General features: G+C 40.9%; 1 protein-coding gene across 6 annotated transcripts in view; it reads left to right on the top strand.

Annotated features, from left to right (window-relative positions):
• Nucleotides 1-20767, top strand: part of FYB1 (FYN binding protein 1) — a 64758-nt gene that overhangs the window by 24429 nt on the left and 19562 nt on the right. For all 6 annotated transcript variants that reach the window (XM_021380747.1, XM_021380746.1, XM_021380745.1 and 3 more), the window contains exons 3-6: nt 16567-16717; nt 18125-18183; nt 19347-19366; nt 20111-20157. In XM_021380747.1, coding sequence (XP_021236422.1) covers nt 16567-16717; nt 18125-18183; nt 19347-19366; nt 20111-20157 — 277 coding nt within the window. The remainder of the gene's footprint in view (nt 1-16566; nt 16718-18124; nt 18184-19346; nt 19367-20110; nt 20158-20767) is intronic.

Below are 20767 nucleotides of genomic sequence, written 5' to 3'. Positions count from 1 at the left end.
GTTTCAGATGTGTTAGGGACATCTGCCTGGGGTGCAGAAGACCTTGTATTGCCTGGTTGAAGCCAGACTTTTGATCTTGGCTTTCTCAAAAGCGTCAGTTCACACCTCTTTTTTTTTTTTTTTAGTTGTTTGTCTGTTGTCCTTTCCCATGAAAGCTGCTGTACTGCTTTTTCATAATAAAGTATTAATTGGGCACAAAATACTTTTATATATGAGGCTGACATACCTCAGATGCAGTAGTTCTTATTCACATATGAGGGAAGGATTTAGACTGTCCATCACTCCTGCATGAATGTTAAGGGCTGCCTGGCTATTGGTTAGAAATTTTCATCTCATCTTGACAAGCTTTTTCTGACAACACCCCTGCAGATACAAGTGCATTACTGAGGCAAATTTGTTACTACTTCCCACAGAAGACAGGTTTCAAAAAATTCCTGTCTAGGCCTCTGAATACATGGCACTCTGGTAAATGTCAGTTTCTCTCTGGTGACGGGGATAGGGCCTGAGGGAGCAGCATGGAGCTGCATCAGGGGAGGGTCAGGAAAAGGTTCTGCACCAGAGGTCAGTGGGCATGGAACAGTCTGCGTGGGGGGGGGACACAGCCCCAAGCTGACGGAGTTCAAGGGGCGTTCGGACAACACTCTCAGTCATAGAGTTTGATATTTGGGTAGTCTTGAGAGGGGCCAGTTCATTTTAGTGATCTTGCACGTCCCTTCCAACTCAGAATATTCTGTGATTCTATTATTCTAAATTTCTGTGTCATGCCCCACTAAACCTATTTTCTTGAGATGATACTTACATCAGCTTGGAATCAGTGGGATGCATGTGCTTTCTAGATTCAGAAGATAATACTCACACTAATGTTTAATAAAAAACATCCAAAGTTCAAACAGGAATTTCTTAGGAAAAAAAAAGAAGAGAAACACAGCCATTTTGATGACATGTCTCCATGTGAGGCTACAACACACTGTTAATTTCAGAGAACTGCACCTGGGCTGACTTCAGTGGGTTCCTGTTGGTGCAGATGGCCACCCTCATGAAGTCTGTAGAAGTCCCCAGTGCTTTGAGTTCTGCTGGGGAGAAGATTCTGAGCTGTGGTGGGAGAAATGAAAGGAAGCTGTACTGAATCAAAGAGAAGATAATATATGCAAGAAAACTCATCATTTATAATTTGGATTAAGGTAGTGTCGCTGGCCCCATTAGGGTTCTGTTCTACAACATGTTGTGTAAGCAGTCAGTGACACAGCTGTTTGTGCTGGATAAGGCAACCAGTGATAATGGCGAAATTAAAAGTCAAGGTGCAAATTGTGTTGTCAAAGATAGCACAACACTCTGCAAAGTAACAAACACTACACCCGTGACAATAACGTTTTAACCATCTTTGTGGAGCTCGTTACAGCCAGCCAGTTGTTGCCCTTATATGATGGCAAAATGAAACAACAGCTTCCAAAGCTACAAAGAAAAGGGGATTTTTTTAATCACAGGAAGTCACTATCGTTTACAGCAGAATCAAGACTTAAAATGTCACTGGAGGTTTTCTTTCTTTACTTCAGTGTTCAGTTGGATAGTTATAAAACAGCTCAGTCATAAGGTGTAAGGATAAAAAGAACTGTAACTTGAAGCAAGTAATCTGTTTAGATGGAACTAAGACAAGGTGATGATATCAAATAACGTAACTTTGCTAGATCTGCTTGAAAGTGCTACAAAATCTGGACTAGCATGTAATTTAGATTGGAAAATAAGGTAAAAACTCTTCAGCTTTCCTTAAAGACATTCCTCTCTTACTGCCTCTGTACATAGAGAGACATGGGAGAACCCAAAGGATTCCTCTTTCAGCAAAATTAAACTGAAATATTTAACATAGCTGAGAAGCAGGAGAATCAATTTTTGAAGTTCGTAGAACTGGAGAAAGATGCTCAGCTGAAATATATTCAAAGCTGTGAGTTTGTGATGCAAACCAGACCACAGTGTATGAAAACCCTCACAATATGTATAATTTTGTGCAAGTGCAATGTCATCACTTAAGTGCATCTGACCTCAAGGGAGTTTTATCACTGACAGCATTGTTGTAAGGTCTCTTTCAAAAAAAGATCTTACTTCCTTTGTAATTTCAATTCCTTTAAACATCTTTCATTAGCTCAACCAGACAGCTCCAACCAACTAGCTGAATTAATTTTCCCTCAGTACTTCTGCTCTTCTCTTCATTCTCCAGCTATAATTAAATGGATCATAAACACAGAATAATAAGTTGCAATTTTTCAGTAAAACAAAGAGCAAGCACGTGCTTTCTGTCTGCTTCAGTCAGAGAAAATTTTTTTGCATTCTTATAAGAGTCTCCATATCAAAGAAGCATATTAATAGTATGGAAAAAATCTTGTCATACTGATGTTTTAGAAGTGTTGCTTTTAATTGTTCGAGGCTTCCTCCAAAAATTCTTATTGTTTGGCTTACAGAAGTGAAAAAAAAGTAAACTGCAATTTAAAAATGAATACAACCACCCTGAATGAGATATGAATACAAGTTACTGATCTGCCTAAGAAAATAGCTTGTATAATAGGCACATTCATAGATCTCCAAAATATTTTCATTTTTGTTTGTGAGACCTATATGGTATACTTGTTCCGTTTTATATGATCAGACTGTGGTAAAATTAACAGCAAAATATGGACTGTATATCATTGTATGAATGACAAGCACACAAATGTATTTTTCTCATATATGCATTTACAGTCTACATACGAATTCTAGAGTCATTCTTGCAGCTGACTAAGCTAAATCCCATTAAGCCCATTACTGAGCTGAGCATGCAGTATCTAAGACACATAATTAAAGATTCTGAAGATAAATCATTCAGATGTGCCAGTTTATTCTGTTGAAGAATCCTAAATTATCACTTACTAGCAATTCCAAAAACATATCAACAGTGTAATTGAAACTGTTTTGAGTTCATTTCTGGTTTGAATCAAAGTGTATTCCTAATACGTTCTCTGAATTAGTCTGGAAATTGCAAAGAACTGAATGAAAGAAAGGATGTGTTACGCTATTTTAGATTCCAGTGTTCATCCTAAAGTGGGGTCAGTGCTGAATGAAAACAACAAAATGCCTTTGGGATTATTCCACATACCAAAGAAACCTTTGTGGAGGAGTATTGAGAGCACTACTTATAAAGAAGAACTTATAAGGTAAAAAGAAAAGGACAGCTGTGAGTTTTTTATGGAAGTTGACAAAGGGAAAGAGAAGTGCTAGACTGGAAAACAGTAAAACCAATTAAACTGAATAATTTTCTCTAAGTTTTCTTTCTTAAGTTTTTGATATCTTGTTCTTCCTAGGCCTGTATGGTTCATATGTTGAAACACTTTTGATAAATCCTCATCATTTGGTTGCATTCAATAGGTAACAATACACAAGTATTTTTGTTATAAGAAAGACAGATGTGTTCTGAAACCTGCACATATCCCAGATAACAATGAGAATACAAACTACATTAGCAATTTTAAGTGAGAGCTCAAGAAGAATTATATGAACTAGCTGAAAATTCCCCCATTTTTAAGTTCATGTGTTTTGCTTTACAGTTAATTGTAGCAATAATGGGTATCCAGAGTATCACATTAACGTACAGGTAATTTCATGGTAAAGTTGGAAATAATTATACTTTTTTTTTCCAGATGTGCAAAAATATTTGTGTGGTCATGAAGTTCTAGACATAGAATAATAGAATAATAGAATTACAGAACCATAAAATCACCAAGGTTGGAAAAGACCTCCAAGACCATCCAGTAAAACTGTCCACCTATCACCAATATCTCCCATTAAACCATGTCCCTTAGTACAATGTCTAAATGTTTCCCAAACACCTTCAGGGACGATGACTCCACCGCCTCCCTGAGCAGCCTATTCCAGTACCTGACCTTTCTTTCAGAGAAGAAATTTCTCCTAATGTCCAACCTGAATCTCTTCTGGCACAGCTTGAGGCCATTCCCTCTAATCCTATTGCTAGTGACACAGGAGAAGAGGCTGACCCTGACCTCGCCACAACCCCCCTTAAGGTAGTTATAGAGAGTGATAACGTCTCCCCTGAGCCTCCTCTTCTCCAGACTAAACAATCCCAGTTCCCTCAGCTGCTCCTCATAAGGCCTGTGCTCCAGACCCCTCACCAGCTTCATTGCCCTTCTCTGGTCATGCTCCAGGGCCTCATGTCTTTCCTGTAGTGAGGGGCCCAAAACTAAATACAGTACTCAAGGTGCAGCCCTCACCAGGGCTGAGTACAGAGGGATGATCACATCCCTGCTCCTGCTGGCAACCCTATTTCTGATACAAGCCAGAATGCCACTGGCATTTTTGGTCACCTGGGCACACTGCTGGCTCATGTTCAGCTGAGCGTTGATCAGCATGTTCCTGGTATAATCACTGGAGATGCATCTTGAAGCTTAAAGGTCTCATTTTTAGCTAGATCCAAACAACTCCTCTCTGTTCTGCTTACAAAAATGCACATACCTCTCATACCTTTGAAGTTTGACATAGTTTCTCTTTGAGCTGGGATGTCTTAATTTCTCCTTATTGTTTTAAAAATATTTCCCTAGTGGTTCACAAATGAAAAACTCTGTAAAATGTTGCATATTCTGTTCTATGTTGTTATTTACTAGACCTATTTTGGTTCACTCAAAGAAACACTTTAAATGAACCTTTATTATTTGATTGTATTATGCAAGTCACCATGCATAAGTTAATAATGATATTATAAAAGCATTTGGATTTTATGCACTGCTGAACACTCCTGAGTTTTGAATTAAGTCTTCCAAAACAACTTTCCCAGCTTTCCCAGTTCCGTTGTAGAAGTGAAATACTTCTCCTGCAGATGACACTGGTCTGATTACCCTAATTTCTCTATTTTTGGATTCCTCACAGGGAGATCTGAGGTTTCATATGCTTTTCCACAATCTTGTTCCTTCAAAAAAAAAAAAAAAAAAGGGAACAGACATAAAGTGGGTCAGACTAACAGCAGCTGTACTTGGCAATGGTGAGGCTGCACTCTGAGAACTGTGTTCAGTTTTGAGCCCCTCCCTACAAGAAAGACAGTGTGTCCAAAAAAGGGTAACAAAGCTGGTGAAGGGTTTGGTGCATAAATTTTATGGGGTGCGGCTGAGGGAACTGGGATTGTTCAGACTAGACAAGCAGAATCATAGAATCATAGAATGGCCTGGGTTGAAAAGGACCTCAAAGATCATCGAGTTTCAACTCCCCTGCTGTGTGCACGGTCACCAACCACTAGACCAGGCTGCTCAGAGCCACATCCAGCCTGGCCTTGAATGCCTCCAGGGACAGGGCATACACACAACCACAACCTCCTTGGGCAACCTGTTCCAGTGCGTCACCACCCTCTGTGTGAAAAACTTCCTCCTAATATCTAACCTAAACCTCCCCTGCCTTAATTTAAAACCATTCCCCCTTGTGCTATCGCTATCCACCTATGTAAACAGCCGTACCCCCTCCTGTTTATATGCTCTCTTCAAGTACTGGAAGGCCACAATGAGGTCTCCTTGGAGCCTTCTCTTCTCCAAGCTAAACAAACCCAGTTCCCTCAACCTTTCTTCATAGGAGAGGTGCTCCAGCCCTCTGATCATCTTAATGGCCCTCCTCTGGACCTATTCCAAGAGCTCCACATCTTTCTTGTACTGGGGGCCCCAGGCCTGGACGCAGTACTCCAGATGGGGCTTCACAAGAGCCGAGTAGAGGGGGACAATCACCTCCCTCTCCCTGCTGACCACTCCTCTTTTAATGCAGCCCAGAACATAGTTGGCCTTCCGGGCTGCCAGCGCACACGGCTGGCTCACGTCCAGCTTCTCATCAACCAGGACCCCCAAGTCCTTCTCCGCAGGGCTGTTCTCAAGGAGTTTTTCCCCCAGTCTGTATGAATACCTGGGATTGCCTCAGCCCAAGTGCAGCACCTTGCATTTGGCCTTGTTGAACCTCATTAGTTTCTCAAGGGCCCACTTCTCCAGCCTGTCCAGGTCCCTCTGGATGGCTTCCCTTCCCTTCAGTGTGTTGACTGCACCACTCTGCTTGGTGTTGTCTGCAAACTTGCTGAGGGTGCACTTGATTCCATTGTCTATGTCCTTGATAAAGATGTTGAAGAGCACTGGTCCCAAGACTGAGCCTTGGGGGACACCACTCATGACCGGCCTCCACCCTGACATAGAACCATTAATCACATCCCTTTGGCTGAGACCAGCCAACCAATTCTTAATCCACTGAACAGTCCATCCTTCAAATCCATACCTCTCCAATTTAGAGAGAAGGATGTGGTGAGGGACCATGTCAAAGGCTTTGCAGAAGTCCAGGAAGATGACATCTGTTGCCCTTCCCCATCCACTAATGCTGTCACTCCATCATAGAAGGCCACCAGATTGGTCAGGCAAGATCTGCCTTTGGTGAAGCCATGCTGGCTGTCTCAGATCACCTCTTTGTCTTGTATGTGCCTTAACATTTCTTCTAGGAGGATCTGCTCCGTGATCTTCCCAGGCACAGAGGTGAGGCTCACCGGCCTGTAGTTCCCCGGGTCTTCCTTTCTCCCTTTCTTAAAAATGGGAGTAATATTTCCCTTTTTCCAGTCACCAGGGACTTCACCAGACAGCCATGATTTTTCAAATATGATGGAGAGTGGCTCAGCAACCACATCAGCCATCTTTCTCAGAACCCTGGGATGGATATCATCTGGCCCCATGGACTTACATACATCCAGTTTCATGAGGTCTTGGACTCATTCCACTGTTACAGTGGGACGGAATCCACTCCCCACATTCTCCCCTAGAGTTTCAGGGTCCTGGCAGACATGGGAAGCCTGACCACCTGTGGAGACTGAGGCAAAGCACTCACTGAGTACCTCATCTTTTTCCATGTCTGAGGAATCCAGCTCTCCATTACCTTTTATCAGAGCGGGAACACTCTCCTTGGCCTGTCTCCTCCTGCCTGTGTAACTGTAGAACCTCTTCTTGTTATCTTTCACATCCCTTGCCAAGTTCAGCTCCATCAGTGCCTTGGCTTTCCTGATCCTGTATCTACACACACAGACAACAGCCCTGTATTCTTCCCAGGTTACACAACCCTGCTTCCACTTCGCATACATTTCTCTCTTTTCCCTCAGTTTAAGCTGCAGGTCCTTGATCAGGCACATCAGTCACCTGCTCCCCTGCTCGACTTCTTCTGCTAGGAGATGGAGATCCATTGCTCTCTCAGGAGGGTGTCCTTAAAGAGCTGCCAGCTCTGTTCTGTTCCTACGCCCCTTAGGACAGTTTCCCGGGAGATCCCACCCAGCAGTTCCTTGAGCAGACGGCAGTTTGCTCTCCTGAACTTCCGCATCCTGCTTTTTTCCAGGCCTGCATTCTTCAGGATCACAAACTCCATGAGGGCATGGTCACTACAGCCCAGGCTGCCTCCAATCTTAATCCCTCTAATGCTCCCCTCCACATTGGTGAGCACCAGGTCCAGTAAGGCTTCACCTTGTGTCAGTCCATCTAATACCTGGACCAGGAAGTTATCCTCAACAGACTCCAGGAATCTCCTGGATTGTCTGCCGCCCGCCATGCTGCTATCCCAGCAGATTTCTGGGTGGTTGAAATCCCCCATCAGGAGAAGAGCCCGCGAGCATGACATTTCCTGCAGCTGAAGCAAAAAGACCTCGTCAACAGGCTCCCTCTGATCAGGTGGCCTGTAGCAGACCCCAACCACTAGATGCCCTTTACTGGACTGATCCTTGATTTGAACACACAAGCTCTCAACCTGATCATAGCTCTTTCTCAGACACAGCTGTTTGCAATCTATCCACTTCCTAACACAGAGGGCAACTCCTCCACCCCTCCTACCCTGTCTATCACTTCTGAAGAGTCTGTAGCCCTCAGAGTATTCCAATCATGGGATTCATCCCACCGTGTTTCTGTGGTAGCAGTTAGGTCATACTTTCCCAGTTGTGCCACAGTTTCTAACTCCTCCTGTTCATTTCCCATGCTGCGTGCATTGGTATAGAGGCACTTCAGCTTGGCTATTGGCCTTGTTGCCTTCTTGGAGGAGCCCTCCCTAATACCTCCAGGACAAGTCTGGGGTTTTCCCCTACCTCCTTCCAAGGTGACAGCGTTCCCATGCTCTTCTCTTTCACCCAGTACACCCCCTTCCCCCATCGTATCTCAGAGAAAAACTTATCACTCCACAACTACCTGAAAGAGGATTGTGGCAAGGTGGGGGTTGGCCTCTTCTCCCACCTAACTAGTGACAAGACAAGAAGCAATGACTCCAAGTTGCACCAGGGGAGGTTCAGGTTGGATATTAAAAAAAATTTCTTCTCCAAAAGAGAGGTGAGGTATTGAAACAGGCTGCCCAGGGAAGTGGTGGAGTCAATGTCCCTGGAGGTTTTCAAGAAAAGTGCAGATGTGGCCCTGAGTGACGTAGTTTAGAGTGACGTAGTTTAGAGTGACAACAGGTGTGGGCTGATGGTTGGACTAGATGATCTTAATGGTCTTTCCAACCCCTATGATTCTATGACTCTATGTTTCTAGGATTCTATGATTCTAGGATTTGAGGAAGATTATTTTATTGTTAATGTAAAGTAGAGTTTGATAGTGAGAAAAAAAAACAAAAACAACAAACCAAACCTAAACTAAAACACCTTCCCCAGCCCACTTTCTTCCCAGGCTCAACTTCACTCCTGACTCCATCATATCTTCCCTATGCCAAGCAGTGCTGGCTATGGGGAATGGGGGCTATGGTCAGTCTGTAATGCTCTGTCACTGCCACTCCCTCATGATCACTTCTGCTCAGTGCCTGGAGCACCTTCTGCCCTCCTTCACTAACCTTGGTGCCTGCAGGGCTGCTTCTCATGGTTTTCTCACTCCTCTCTTTCCACAGATGATGCATGATGCTTTTTTACCTTTTCTTAAGTACGTTATCACAGAGGTGACACAAGCATTGCTGATGGGCTCAGCTTTGGACAGTGGTGGGTCCCTTTTTGAGTCAGCTGGAACAGATCCCAGCCTCTTCTCACAGAGACCACCACTGCACTCCCCTCACCCACCACCACCTAAACCATGCTATGTAAACACAATACAAAGCTTTATTCATATTATTTCATATTTATCCTTCTAAAGACACCCACAAATCTTTTTAAGCAAGAATGACAATTTTTACTAGAAAGCAATGGTAAGTATTTTCTTTTTATTAAATAGTCTCTCAAGGGCACACACACAAAAAGTTGTGAAATGATCATAGAAAAATGAAGACTAAACTGAATGCTTAGATTTTACATTTTTATGGTATACCTAGGCAAATGTACTTTGACTTGAAAGGCCAAGATAAAGTTTTTTCTTTTCTAGAAAAAATATCTTGTAGGATTGAATCAGATGTAGAAGAATGAAGCTATCTTCATTAAACATAGTTATATACAACCTTCCACTAAAATGGGCAGGAACATTTTTCTTTATATGACTTTTATTTTGAAAAACAGTAACTCTTGAGACATTTTTGAAAGATCATTTTCATCATGTTCTTTATATCTAGTAATTTAAAGTTGTTTTAGTTATCCAAATACTTCTTATAGGAAACAGCTAGGTATTCTTGAATGCTTTGATATTAAATACTAAATTAACTATTCAGTATTGATAGAAAGAAAAATGTAATTTAAATATAAAGATGTTAGAAAGCTTTTTTAAGCAGTATACTGACAATTTTATCCTAAAGAATTTGTTTTATCAATGAACATATTTGATGTTATCAGTTTCTTCCTGAAACTGAGCCTCCTTGAAATTTAAGCATTTGGAACAATGATGTTCCTTGTTTGCAGAACCGGAAGATAAATGAGCAAAAGTCCCCTGATTTGAATGCAAGATTTTGTAGTGTGGGAATTTTTTATGCAACTGACGTTCCATATAGACTGTCAGTGTTTGCACTTCTATGATTACTTTTTAAATAGATCTGTATGCTCTGTTTGATGTCATTGTTTTCCACACTGAACAATGAGTAGAAGAAATTGTCAAGCTCTGTATTAGTTTGTTGATTTGGAAAATAAGTAGTCATATTTTAAATAAATTTCTTCTAGTACATTTTCTTTTGATTGCCTTTGCATCTATGTATGCATTTTCTTTTGCCTTTTCTTTCAAATATGGCTTACCAAAGATTAATTTTAAACTACTACTATCTTGCATGTACTCTATCCCTGAATACTTCCAGTTGCTATTTTTTTCCTGCATATATTTTTCCTTTACAATATAAAAATAATTGGCTAGGTTTATAAATATCTCTCATTAAAAAATAATCAGCATCATCATTAAAGTTTTTTCATCAAACAACAAAAAGTTTTACTGATAGTTCAAAGGGGAATTAATACTGGTTCCCCTTTAGATAAGGATAAGCTTCTGCATGTGATTACGCATCAGTTGTTTGAAATCACTTCCCTCATGCCGGTCAGCTCTGCCCAAAGTATGCTGAATATCCAGTCTCTTATTTAGTCACCATACAGCTCAATCCTGAAAGCTTTTATGCCATAATACTTCTGATGAAGCCTGCAGGTTTTCTTTTGGGAGTAAGACTGATCGTATGTTCAATGTTTTTCAGATATCAACCTCGTGTAGATTTTTCTGGTGTTCTTTTATTCCTCATCTGTTTGTTTATACTGTCTCATGTAGAATGGGATATACTGTCGGCAAGGTATGTGATCTGTGGTCTCTATGTCATCTTGAGAGTGTAAGGCATTCAAGTACCACTTAACTGAAGAAAACATTTCCCAACTTAGATCAACTAGATGTTCTTCTTGAAAAAGAGAGACAAATTTTCTATCTATCTGCTCAGATCCTATTTTCCATGATGTACGAGCAAATATCAGCAATGTTTTCTTAAAATAGATGGAGCTCTGTGCTAAGTCTTCATTTTCCTCATTTCCCTCCTCCAAAATTTCCCTTTTGTGGGAGGTGACTTCCTTTGAATAAAACTGAAAAAGCACAATTACCGTCTAAGATAAAGAAGAGCCAGGAGAGCTGAGAATAAAAGAAAAAAATTAAGATTGTATTCAAGTATTTCTTAAGGTAGAACCTGGACTCAAGGAGAGCAACATCAAAACCATTTTGCGGTCTTTGTTTTACAGGCATGAGCAGTGTCTCCAGTAATCTTAATGCCTCTATGGTTACAGCATGTCTAACAACAGCATATCAAAAGCACTGAGCTTCAGAAATCTTGCAGGTGTAGCCTCTTTACTTTCAGCAGCTCCAAAGCAGCATAATAATGAAACACAAAATAATGTCTTATATCTAAATCAACATGCAGGTTAGGGAAGCAGAGCAAAGAGCAGCTCTCTGCAAATTACGAATAAAGTAGGAAGTGGGTGATCAGCTGCTGCAAGTGTTGTTGCAGGTTCTCAGCAAATTCTCTGTAAAACCCAGAAGCCTTCCCAGATCTTACATGTAGAAATGGTGACACGTTTTGCAGTAAAACTGAAAAACAAGACCACATTTGCAAAGTACCTTAAAAGAATTTTATTTTGTAAAATAAATGTTTATTTCAAAATGCAGAACTTTGGACTAGCAGTGTAACTCCTTGAAAAATCTGAAGTCCTTTTTTTTTTTTCATGAAAACAATCATTAAATTCATTAAGAAGTATGAAATTCCAGGCATTTATCCTGCAGAATCCTTACAGTAGCAGATCATTGTCAGTTTTTCTCTACATTAACAAAACCAGAAAGGAGTGACTCCTCACCAGTGGCACACTGTGTCAGGAATCAGAGAGAAAGAGGTCTTTCCATAGGCTAATGAAAGAGAGATGGACTATTTTTTAGGATATGAAATGAAGAAACAGTTTTTCTCCTATATATGCAAGAAAATTATTTGTTATGGAAGGGGTTTTCTTTAATATGATAGTGCTACATTTATGGTGAAGTAGGTGTGATGAGCGTGAACTTGAAACTGAAGTTATTGTGATTTGTATGTCCAGTTTCTTTTTTTTCAGTATGCATTCTTCAACTAGAAATTTCTCATCTGAGGCCTAGATGCTGTGGCCTGATACCTTAAACATAATTCAAAGTTCTTGCAGTTAAGGTTACAAAAGCCGTCTGGACATGGTCCTGGGCATCCTGTTCTAAGCGTTCCTGCTCGAACAGGGCTTGGACCAAGTGGCCTCTAGAAGTCCTTTTCAATCTTAGCTATTCTGTGATTCTGTGAAGTTGGCTGTGTGGAGAATGGAGGCCAGGCCAGCATTTGTAAGAGCTTGTGTTGCTGGGAAGACACATAGCAACTGTTCTGAGCTAACTGGAATTTCGTACGCACAAACGACTTTGAAAGCCTGCATACATAGTTGCTATAATCCAGCCAAGGTTGAAGAAAAATACAAATAGCTGAAGCTATGCCATCACCCGACAGAATGGGATTGCTTCCTACCTCATAGGCAATTATCAAAACTATTCTTTTTCACTGTTGCTACTTAATAGCTTAGTGCCAAGGAATCACAGGTTGAACTGATTGGCAATTTGTACCTTCAACTCATGGGAGTTGAACTGTAGCTGTGAGTGCTTTACAATGTTTTGTTTTGTTTTGTTTTGTTTTGTTTTGTTTTGTTTTGTTTTTGACTCCTTCTGTTCTGCTCAGGTTGATAATTAGATACTGTTCCTCATCTGCTTGCTAGTCTCCCATCCAAGCAATGAAACACCCTGATATTTAGGGAGAGGATACATAGAGATGTGCCAGTTCAGCTTTGTCAGGATTGAAGCCTGCATCTGAAAAGGAGTGGGGAGAAGGGGTCCTTGCTGAAGCACTGGTTCTCATCAGATTCCTGACTCACCTCTGCACTGCTTGTTGCGTGTGTTATTCCAGTAAGGAATCCAGGTGCTGCCGGGGTTTCCTCCCAGGTCTGCTAGGTGTTTCTGGTGTCAGTATCTTAGGGCTGAGAAATGCAGCATTTTGAGACAGTCATGGAAGACTTTTAGTAAGGTGAGAAAGGGTATCTTTTTTTTACCCCGACCTTAAACTTGTGTGTGACCACACAGAGTACAGGGGTGCCAAAGAATTAGGTTCATCTGTTTATTTTTCTGTTTGCTTGCTTTTGTTGTTGCTGTTGTTTGTTTGGTTTCATTAGTTTCTCTTTGAATGCACATGGTAAAGCATGAATGTTACTGAGAACTGCCACGTTCAGGCTGATTTTTACTGAAGTTACTGAACACAGAATACTTGGATGCAAAGGGGGAAGATGAGTTCTCTCTCTAGGTGTTGTGTTAGCTACTGAAGATGAATCAGTATTTCTCTCTCACAAGCCAGGAATGGCAAGGGTCAGCGTCATATGTTTTACATCAAGACAATTTCAGAGTCCTGAATTTCCTGATATACAAATGTTCTGCAGGACCTCTGCTAACTGTGCATACAGAAGCTGTTAGAAAAGGCTCTCTAAGCCCATAGAACAGTTTAAAGTGTTCTGTGCCCAGTTCTGCTGTGATGCTAAAGCTCTAAGGATGATTAAAGAAGTATAGTATCAATCACATTTAGCAGCAGTATTTAGTTATTTTTATGAGAAGTTTCTATTGCAAACTTCTGTTAGCTGCTCTACAGCTGCACAATTTGAGGAACAAATTCCATTTCATCCATTCTTTCATTTCTTTGTCAAGAATTTCAGTTTCTTTATCTGTTTTCTCAATGCCTCCTGGCATGTGAAAAAGCAAAGAACAGAGAAGAGGCCAGATGGAAACAGTGTTAGTAATCAAAGCTGTCATACAGCGATGGTCCATCACATTGCTTCCTGTGGTGAGAGTGCTGTAGGTGGCTGTGCAGCCAGGAGGTAGTTTTGATTTAATCTCTCATGCTGACTGTCCAGAGCTGTCTTCAGTTCCAGTACCAGCACAGAACCCGTCTGAATCCTCAGAGTACCAAGCCCACGAGACTCAAAAAGACAGAAGGGGATCAAATTAAATTGCTCTAATAAAAAAATAAATTCTACTGAAACATCATGATAGCTGTGTCTCTGTGAGGCCATTAACAGACTTTTCACACTGAGTGTTGCCCTCCTATCTCACTCATCCCATTATTTTCAGTATATATATATATATATATATATATAGCTGGTATTCTCTATGAAAAATGACCCCGAAGAGTTAAATGAGAATGAAAATGAGAGTTAAATGAAAATTAGTTAGTTTGGTTCCTTGGAAAAAAAATCTAGACCACAGATAGGATAAACAACTTGACAGTTGAATAAGGACAATGATGTGACAAAAAGGTCTAATACATAACAATTTTGAGACTAAAACAATAATTTTTTGGAGTTTTATCCTTAAGAAATCTTCATACAATTAGAAAGTTTTGGAAAAAAAGCTTTTTGCTAATGCTCCTCAGATTGATATTTGGTTGTCTGCAGTTCCAAAACAGGAAAACTAGAAAATGCATCCTAGTAGCCAGTGCTGGTCTTTAAGCTCATTACTTCTTGTCTTCTGTACCATAGAAATGAAGAGAGAGTGGATGTTTTTTTTTTAAAAAAAAAAAAGAACCATTTTCTTTGCCAGAAACTTTTACGTACTCTTTTTTGCTTTCCTTCAGTCTTGTCATCTTCACCAAAATAACCACAATTCATTCAGTGTCTCCAGGAATTCACGCTTTCAAGATCTCTTATCGTTCCCACTGTTCTTCCTTGTGCTTTCTCCAGCTGGCACACATTATCGCTGCTGTAGTCTCCCCAGTACTAAGATAAAGTATTATTTCACATTGTCTTGTGGCTAGGCTTTTGAAGAAAATTGCACTTTTGGCTTTAAATTTTTATGATCTCACATATTTTAATCTCATCAAATTTACTTTTGTTAATATGCATGTTCAAGTGTTGCTTCAAGGAGCCATGAGCTATTGACTCTGCTTCCAGCGGGAGCCTGGGTCAGGTGGCCCTAAGAGCCCCCTCCCAATCTGGGTTGCTGTAAGGTTTGTGATTCTTGCCAGCATATTGTCATTGCAGCGTATATGCATGGGGAGAAGGAAAGACTGCAGGAGTCCATGAAAGATAAATTTTTGAGAACGGTTAACATGCAGAAACCACATTTAGCTTATCTAAACTCACAGTAGCTATAGACTAGGAGGTTATCAGGAAGAAGTACCATTCGTACACACATTTCAAGCTCTGAGCAGCAAATGGCTGGCCGGCATTGTAGATGGGGTAGATGACACAGTCAGTTTGTTCTGGTATTTGTTTCCAAAATAGGTAAAATAAACCTAGTATAGCAACTTCCCTGCCACAATCATGTCTGCTAATTTAAGGAGATAAGAATAACTCTTGCTCCTGTTTTCTGCCCCCAACAATGATCTGAAGTGGAGAAATGAGGCACAGACCATTTATATTGTCCAGTATTTTATTGTGTAATACAGTAGGCTTCTGGCTCTTCATTTGGTCTTGTGATAGTGTTAAAATGACATCATCCCAAAAACGACAGGTAATGGGATTCCTAACATTTTTTTTGGTGCATACATTGTGGATAAATTATACATTCTGTTTTATAAATTCACAAAAAGAGAATCTGTACAAGAGTTTGTTCCATTGAATTTCAGACTCCCAAACAGCTAATGAAAGCTCTTTCAGTAGTCTTACTAAGTTTCAGTCTGGATATTAAGCATTACTAAATACTTGTTGTTTTGTGTTTAAGCCACTTTTTTTCCCAACACTTTGAAGATTATTCTGTTCTTGACAAGATTTTGATCTCCACTACACAGGTGTAAACTTGAAGAGAATCTCCAGAAGACAAAAGGGTTCTTTTTGATTGTTGCTGGTTTAACTGAAATGTGAATACCCTTTCTTCTCCTGCTCTTCTCTTAGATTTTGTTGGACATTGCTCCATACAGCTGGGAAGAATTCCTTCTGGGTAGCTTTTAATCCACTAATGCTAGTTAAAATATAATCCTGTGCTTAACATCATGGCATCCAGGCAGTGATTTTGTTTGAATGTGTGTGAGTAACTTCTCTGAATGTAAACTCTCAGAGCAATAGGATGGTTTTGGTTGCAGCCTGTATGTGGAGCACACATTCAGTACACGCACACACCATTGTACTCATATAATTATGGCTTCTGTGCTTCTGTTGCACTGCATCATCTTGTTTTTAAGACTACACCTGTTTGTTGAGGATGTACCTTCCCAAATTGCTTCTTTTCTAGTACGGGCTTGCTAGTGCAAAAAACTAGGTCCAGTATTCTATAGCCGACATTGCAAATCTACTTGAAGGCGAGAGAGGAAAAAAAGAGATCTGTACAGCTTTTAACCAATACCAAAAAGTCTTTTCATTTCTCATCCTTTCCCTTTAAACTATTTTTGAGCAAGGAAAACTCCAGCAAGAGTGCATCAGTGCTTCTGTGACACTGATCTTTGCAGGCAAATTGTAGAATTAAATGATAATATGAGAGCACAACATCTTATACTCTAGACAAATGGATGTTTCAGTATCTCATTACAAAGACATTTTCAAGAACCGCTGTAGGCATTACATTCTAGGCAGAACTTGAGGTTTTCATTTTCTGTCCTTTTTGAGCTGATTGTTTGCTTGGTTAATTTAGTCTGTTCTGTTTGTTTGTTTTTCAGGCCCTAAGAATGAAGGGTTTAAACAGATGGCCCCATCCCCAGCAGCAGCCTCCCCACCTGCACCTCCTCCTCCTGCCTCTCACCCATCCATGCACGCTCCTGCAGCTCCCAGCCTGCCGCCCAGAAATGTCAAGCCCAGCTCTGAAACTATGTAAGTGAGCTTAACATCCAAGGCCTTTCATCTTCTCTCCTATTTCTGTCTATTTGTTCACATAGTAGCATCTGAAGACGGCTTCCCACGTTTCCGGGCATTTTGCTTGTCTTACTCTTTCCCTGCCCTGTTTGAAAAAGTTTTCTGTTAGCTTGGATTCTCCATTCATTGAGTTGTTTCCCCAGATAGTGTTGTATGTAAGAACACTTTCTCTCCCCCCAGTAAGGGAGTAGAGGAGGGCGCAGACAGACACCCTCCTGGTTTTTGTACTCCAAAGTGGTACATTTCGTATGCTTGCAGAAAGTCAGCTGAGTCAATAACTGAAGCCTTCCCGTGCATTTTTCCGGAGGGAAGGAGTCAGGAGGGTCAGTCTGTCTTAGCTGACACCCCACCGTGCGAGCGCGAGGAACTGAGCTCAGCGGTGGTTACGAAACCGCAGCACGGAGCGCAGCCTGGCCGGCCGCGATAATATTAGAAGCCGCTGTTACACCTCGTTCTTACTTCGCCCTTCTTCGAAAAGCCGCCGGCTAATCGAGAAACCTACAGCGGCGAAGAGGCGAGAGCACTTCTTTATGGCGTGCAAACTGACCGGAAACAAGCGGAGGATAATGTCGAGCTCTCCTCCTGCCAGCGGGTCGCTTGAAAGAGCAGACGAGGAGAGCAACAGGGAGCCGGGAGCGCCCAGCAGCGCCGCGGGCTCCGCCTGCACTCGGGAGCCGCGCTCCGTCCCCCCCTGGCGGCGGCAGCGGCCCCGGTGGGTGGGTGGGTGTTCGTTAGCGGTGGTCCCGTTCTCCTCTCCTTGTTCCGAGACGCCTTTCTGATTAATACTCGGGTTGGTGCTCCTCGTTCGATTATTATAAGGTTCGAAAATTAAAGATCTCTAATGTTATTGCCCGCTAAGTTTTCAGTTTCTTCCTTCTCACGGTTTGGCCGCACTTTTAAGTCCAGCGCCAGAGCCTTTTACCTGGCCTACCCTTTAATTGCGCTTTCTCCTGTGCCTTGTTTGCACTCGCCATACAAGTTAAGGAGCAATCTGCAGACCTATGTTTAACACTGTGCCTTCTGCTTGTACGTGGTGTGAGAAGCCCTCACCTGCAAGCATACGAAGATGACAAACACTCTCCATTGGGTCAGCCCATCTGCCTATTGTATTTCTCGGTATCTGAGTGCCTTCAGCTCATTTTCTCCATTCATACTCAGGATCAAGGCATCCCTGTGCGAGAAACCTAATCACAGGAAGAGCAACTTAGGGAATTGCATGGGTACTTAAGGAACGTGTAAGGCTCAACAGAGTGTCCTGCCATTCTATGAAATAATTGAAGAAAGCACCAGAAAAATTGTTATATGAAAATGCAACCATAAAAACAACTTCATAGCTTTCACATGTTCCCTTTTTCTTATTTACAGAAACCCAGACACTGAAGAAAATTATGATGATGTTGAATTTCTTTTACAGAGTAGGATGGGTAAGTTTTAGTTAATGACAGCTATATGAAGCTGTAAGTATATTGTAATTATAAGAGAAGCATAAGCATATTGTATCTTAATGTATTTGTGAGTGATTCATGTAACTGATTTTGCTGGTACTGCAGTTTTATGGGTGAAGAAGTTTTTCTCTTAATAGCTGTTTTATAATTAATATTACATACTCTCACGAACTGCTTTAAATATCTCTCTTCCGCTCTCTTTCCCTACTCCCTCTATTTTTATTTTGTTGTTGTGTTAAATATACTGGGACTGCAAATTAGCAGATTTTAAAATCTGAACCCAAATGAATACTGTTCTTTCAGAGCTGAAGCTGCATGCTCTGGTAAAACAGGCATTGTTTTATACTTGGTTAAGAAAATAATAATATCTTGATTGTGCTGTTAGTGTTTCTTTGTGATCTGCCTTCTGTAAGATGCAGTGAGTGGCTATGTTGTACCAGGAGCAGCCAGAGAAGCAAGCAGACTGCAGCACAAAGAATTTCAGTCTGCCTTCTGATCTCTCATCTGGAGGCACCAGTCTGTGCCAGGCACAGTATGTGTCTTTTAGTATGGTGGCCATCCCCACTGTACAGCAGTGTGGGCTCTGGAGCTGCATCTGAGCCCAAGCCCTTTGCTTACCTAACCTACCTGTGCAGGGACGAGGAAGCAGCAGATTCAGACTTCCTTCTCCTGCAGCCCAGGGCAGACATTGGCTTAACAGAAAAACCTTTGGTCCCCCTATCCAGCTGCAGGGCTGGTGCAAGCAAGTTGTTTGTGGACTGATTTGTCTTTTTTAATGGTGTTTTTCTTGTATAAGTAGACATTTTTGTATAAAGGTAGCATAGGTAAGTTTGTCAGTGTCACTGAAGAATCTTGAAAACAAATTTTTCACTTTTAAAAGTACGTGGTGAAATATGTTATTTTTTAGAAAACAGCAGATGAAGTAAAGTGTTTATGCCAGGTATCTCTACTTTACAATGTACTGGAAAAATACCTTGAAAACCTCTGTTTTTCCACTCTCAGATCCTCACTGAAAGCAAACACCTACATTTATTTCCAGTTAATACCACTGGTGTTTTAGCAGTCTGTAAAGAGTTAACACTAGACTGAATTTCTTGCGTACAACAGAAAATTAATCCTGTTTTTTATTGTTGGTTAAACAGGTCCTGGAAATAAAGATGGGGTAAGTGTTATTCTCCCTGATAAATTTATCCTTTTTAGTGCAAGTGATTTCCAATTAATTAGAAAATGAATTGTGGAATGAATCCAGCATATTGACAATAAACTGTAGAAGTACTTATGAAGGACATAAGTAAAACTGTGTAAGCAGAGCAACCTGGAGCTAATTATCAAATCAGGCTAGACACCAGTACTTGTTTTTTATTTTTTAACAAAAAAATAGGTTGTTTTTTTTTTAAAACCTATTTCATTGAACTTTCCCAGAAACAAGGGCCCTGTCCTATCCTAGTAATAAATGACTTGCATAAGTTAAGTACAGGTTTGTCTTGATGTTTGCAAGTACCGAACAGGTTATGGGACCCTAATCTGACTTCCGTTTAGATCTCTAGCATTCCAAACTGGAATATTGATTACTGCTACTATCTGTGGCACTTTCATCATGGCACTGCAATAATCAGTGCAGATAAAGGCTTTCCAGGACTACCATTGCAATTAAAACATCCACTTCTGATGAAGCATTGCACTACTGTGATGTAACAACCCAGGGCTTCATAGTTGTGATGTCATAAATACAAAGTCAGGGGGGAAAAAAAGAATGGGTCTGAAAATGTAGTAACTTGATTGAGAAGATCTGAATTTACGTCTTGCTGTAAATTTTTTTATACAGTCTGTGTGAAGTTCATGTAACAGGTGCATTTTCTTCTTGCCAAATGTATATAAGCCACTGAAAATGGTTTTTGTCTTACAGGACCAAGGAAGTGATGGAGAGATGTATGAGGACATAAATGACGTCAGGTATCAATTTAAAACCCTGTAGCCTATTGTATCTTTATTACCAAAAGCTTCCTAGAAAAGATGCTTCATCTGGCACAATAGTGTGATTCCAGAGCAGTAGCTGTCAAGCGTTATTGGAGTCATCCATTTCACTTAGAGAAAGTCAGATTGTTCACAGGTTGTTTCCAACTTATATCTCATATGCCCTGGGGTGGAAAAAAATCCTTTAATAAAACCATGTGATTACTGTGAGCTTGATAGCAGAAGAGTCTGATTTCTGATCTAATGAACAAGTATGAATCACTACTTGGAATTACAGCTTAGGAGCAAATGTAAGTTCAGCCCCCTCAGCATTATGGTCCCAGAGAGATTCTTTTGTTGTGGTTGTTCTTGCTTTGTATACAAATGTACATAAATGAATTTGTGTGAGTGGCTGGATTTACAACTCATGGCCCAAGACCCGTGGCAGTTCTGTAGATCTGGAATCAGAGCTGCGCTCACCCTTTAGCCCTTCATTTTAAGGAGTGTCTCACCGCACTAACGGCTGAATATATGGGATTCATTGTAGGCTAAGATGTAAATAAACACTCTAATTCCTTTGCAATAAATAAGATTCTAAAGTTCCTACACC

The sequence above is a fragment of the Numida meleagris genome, chromosome Z (genome assembly GCF_002078875.1).
Source record: "Numida meleagris isolate 19003 breed g44 Domestic line chromosome Z, NumMel1.0, whole genome shotgun sequence".
NCBI classification, from domain to species: Eukaryota; Metazoa; Chordata; class Aves; order Galliformes; family Numididae; genus Numida; species Numida meleagris.
This window is presented reverse-complemented; position numbering and strand designations above follow the sequence as displayed.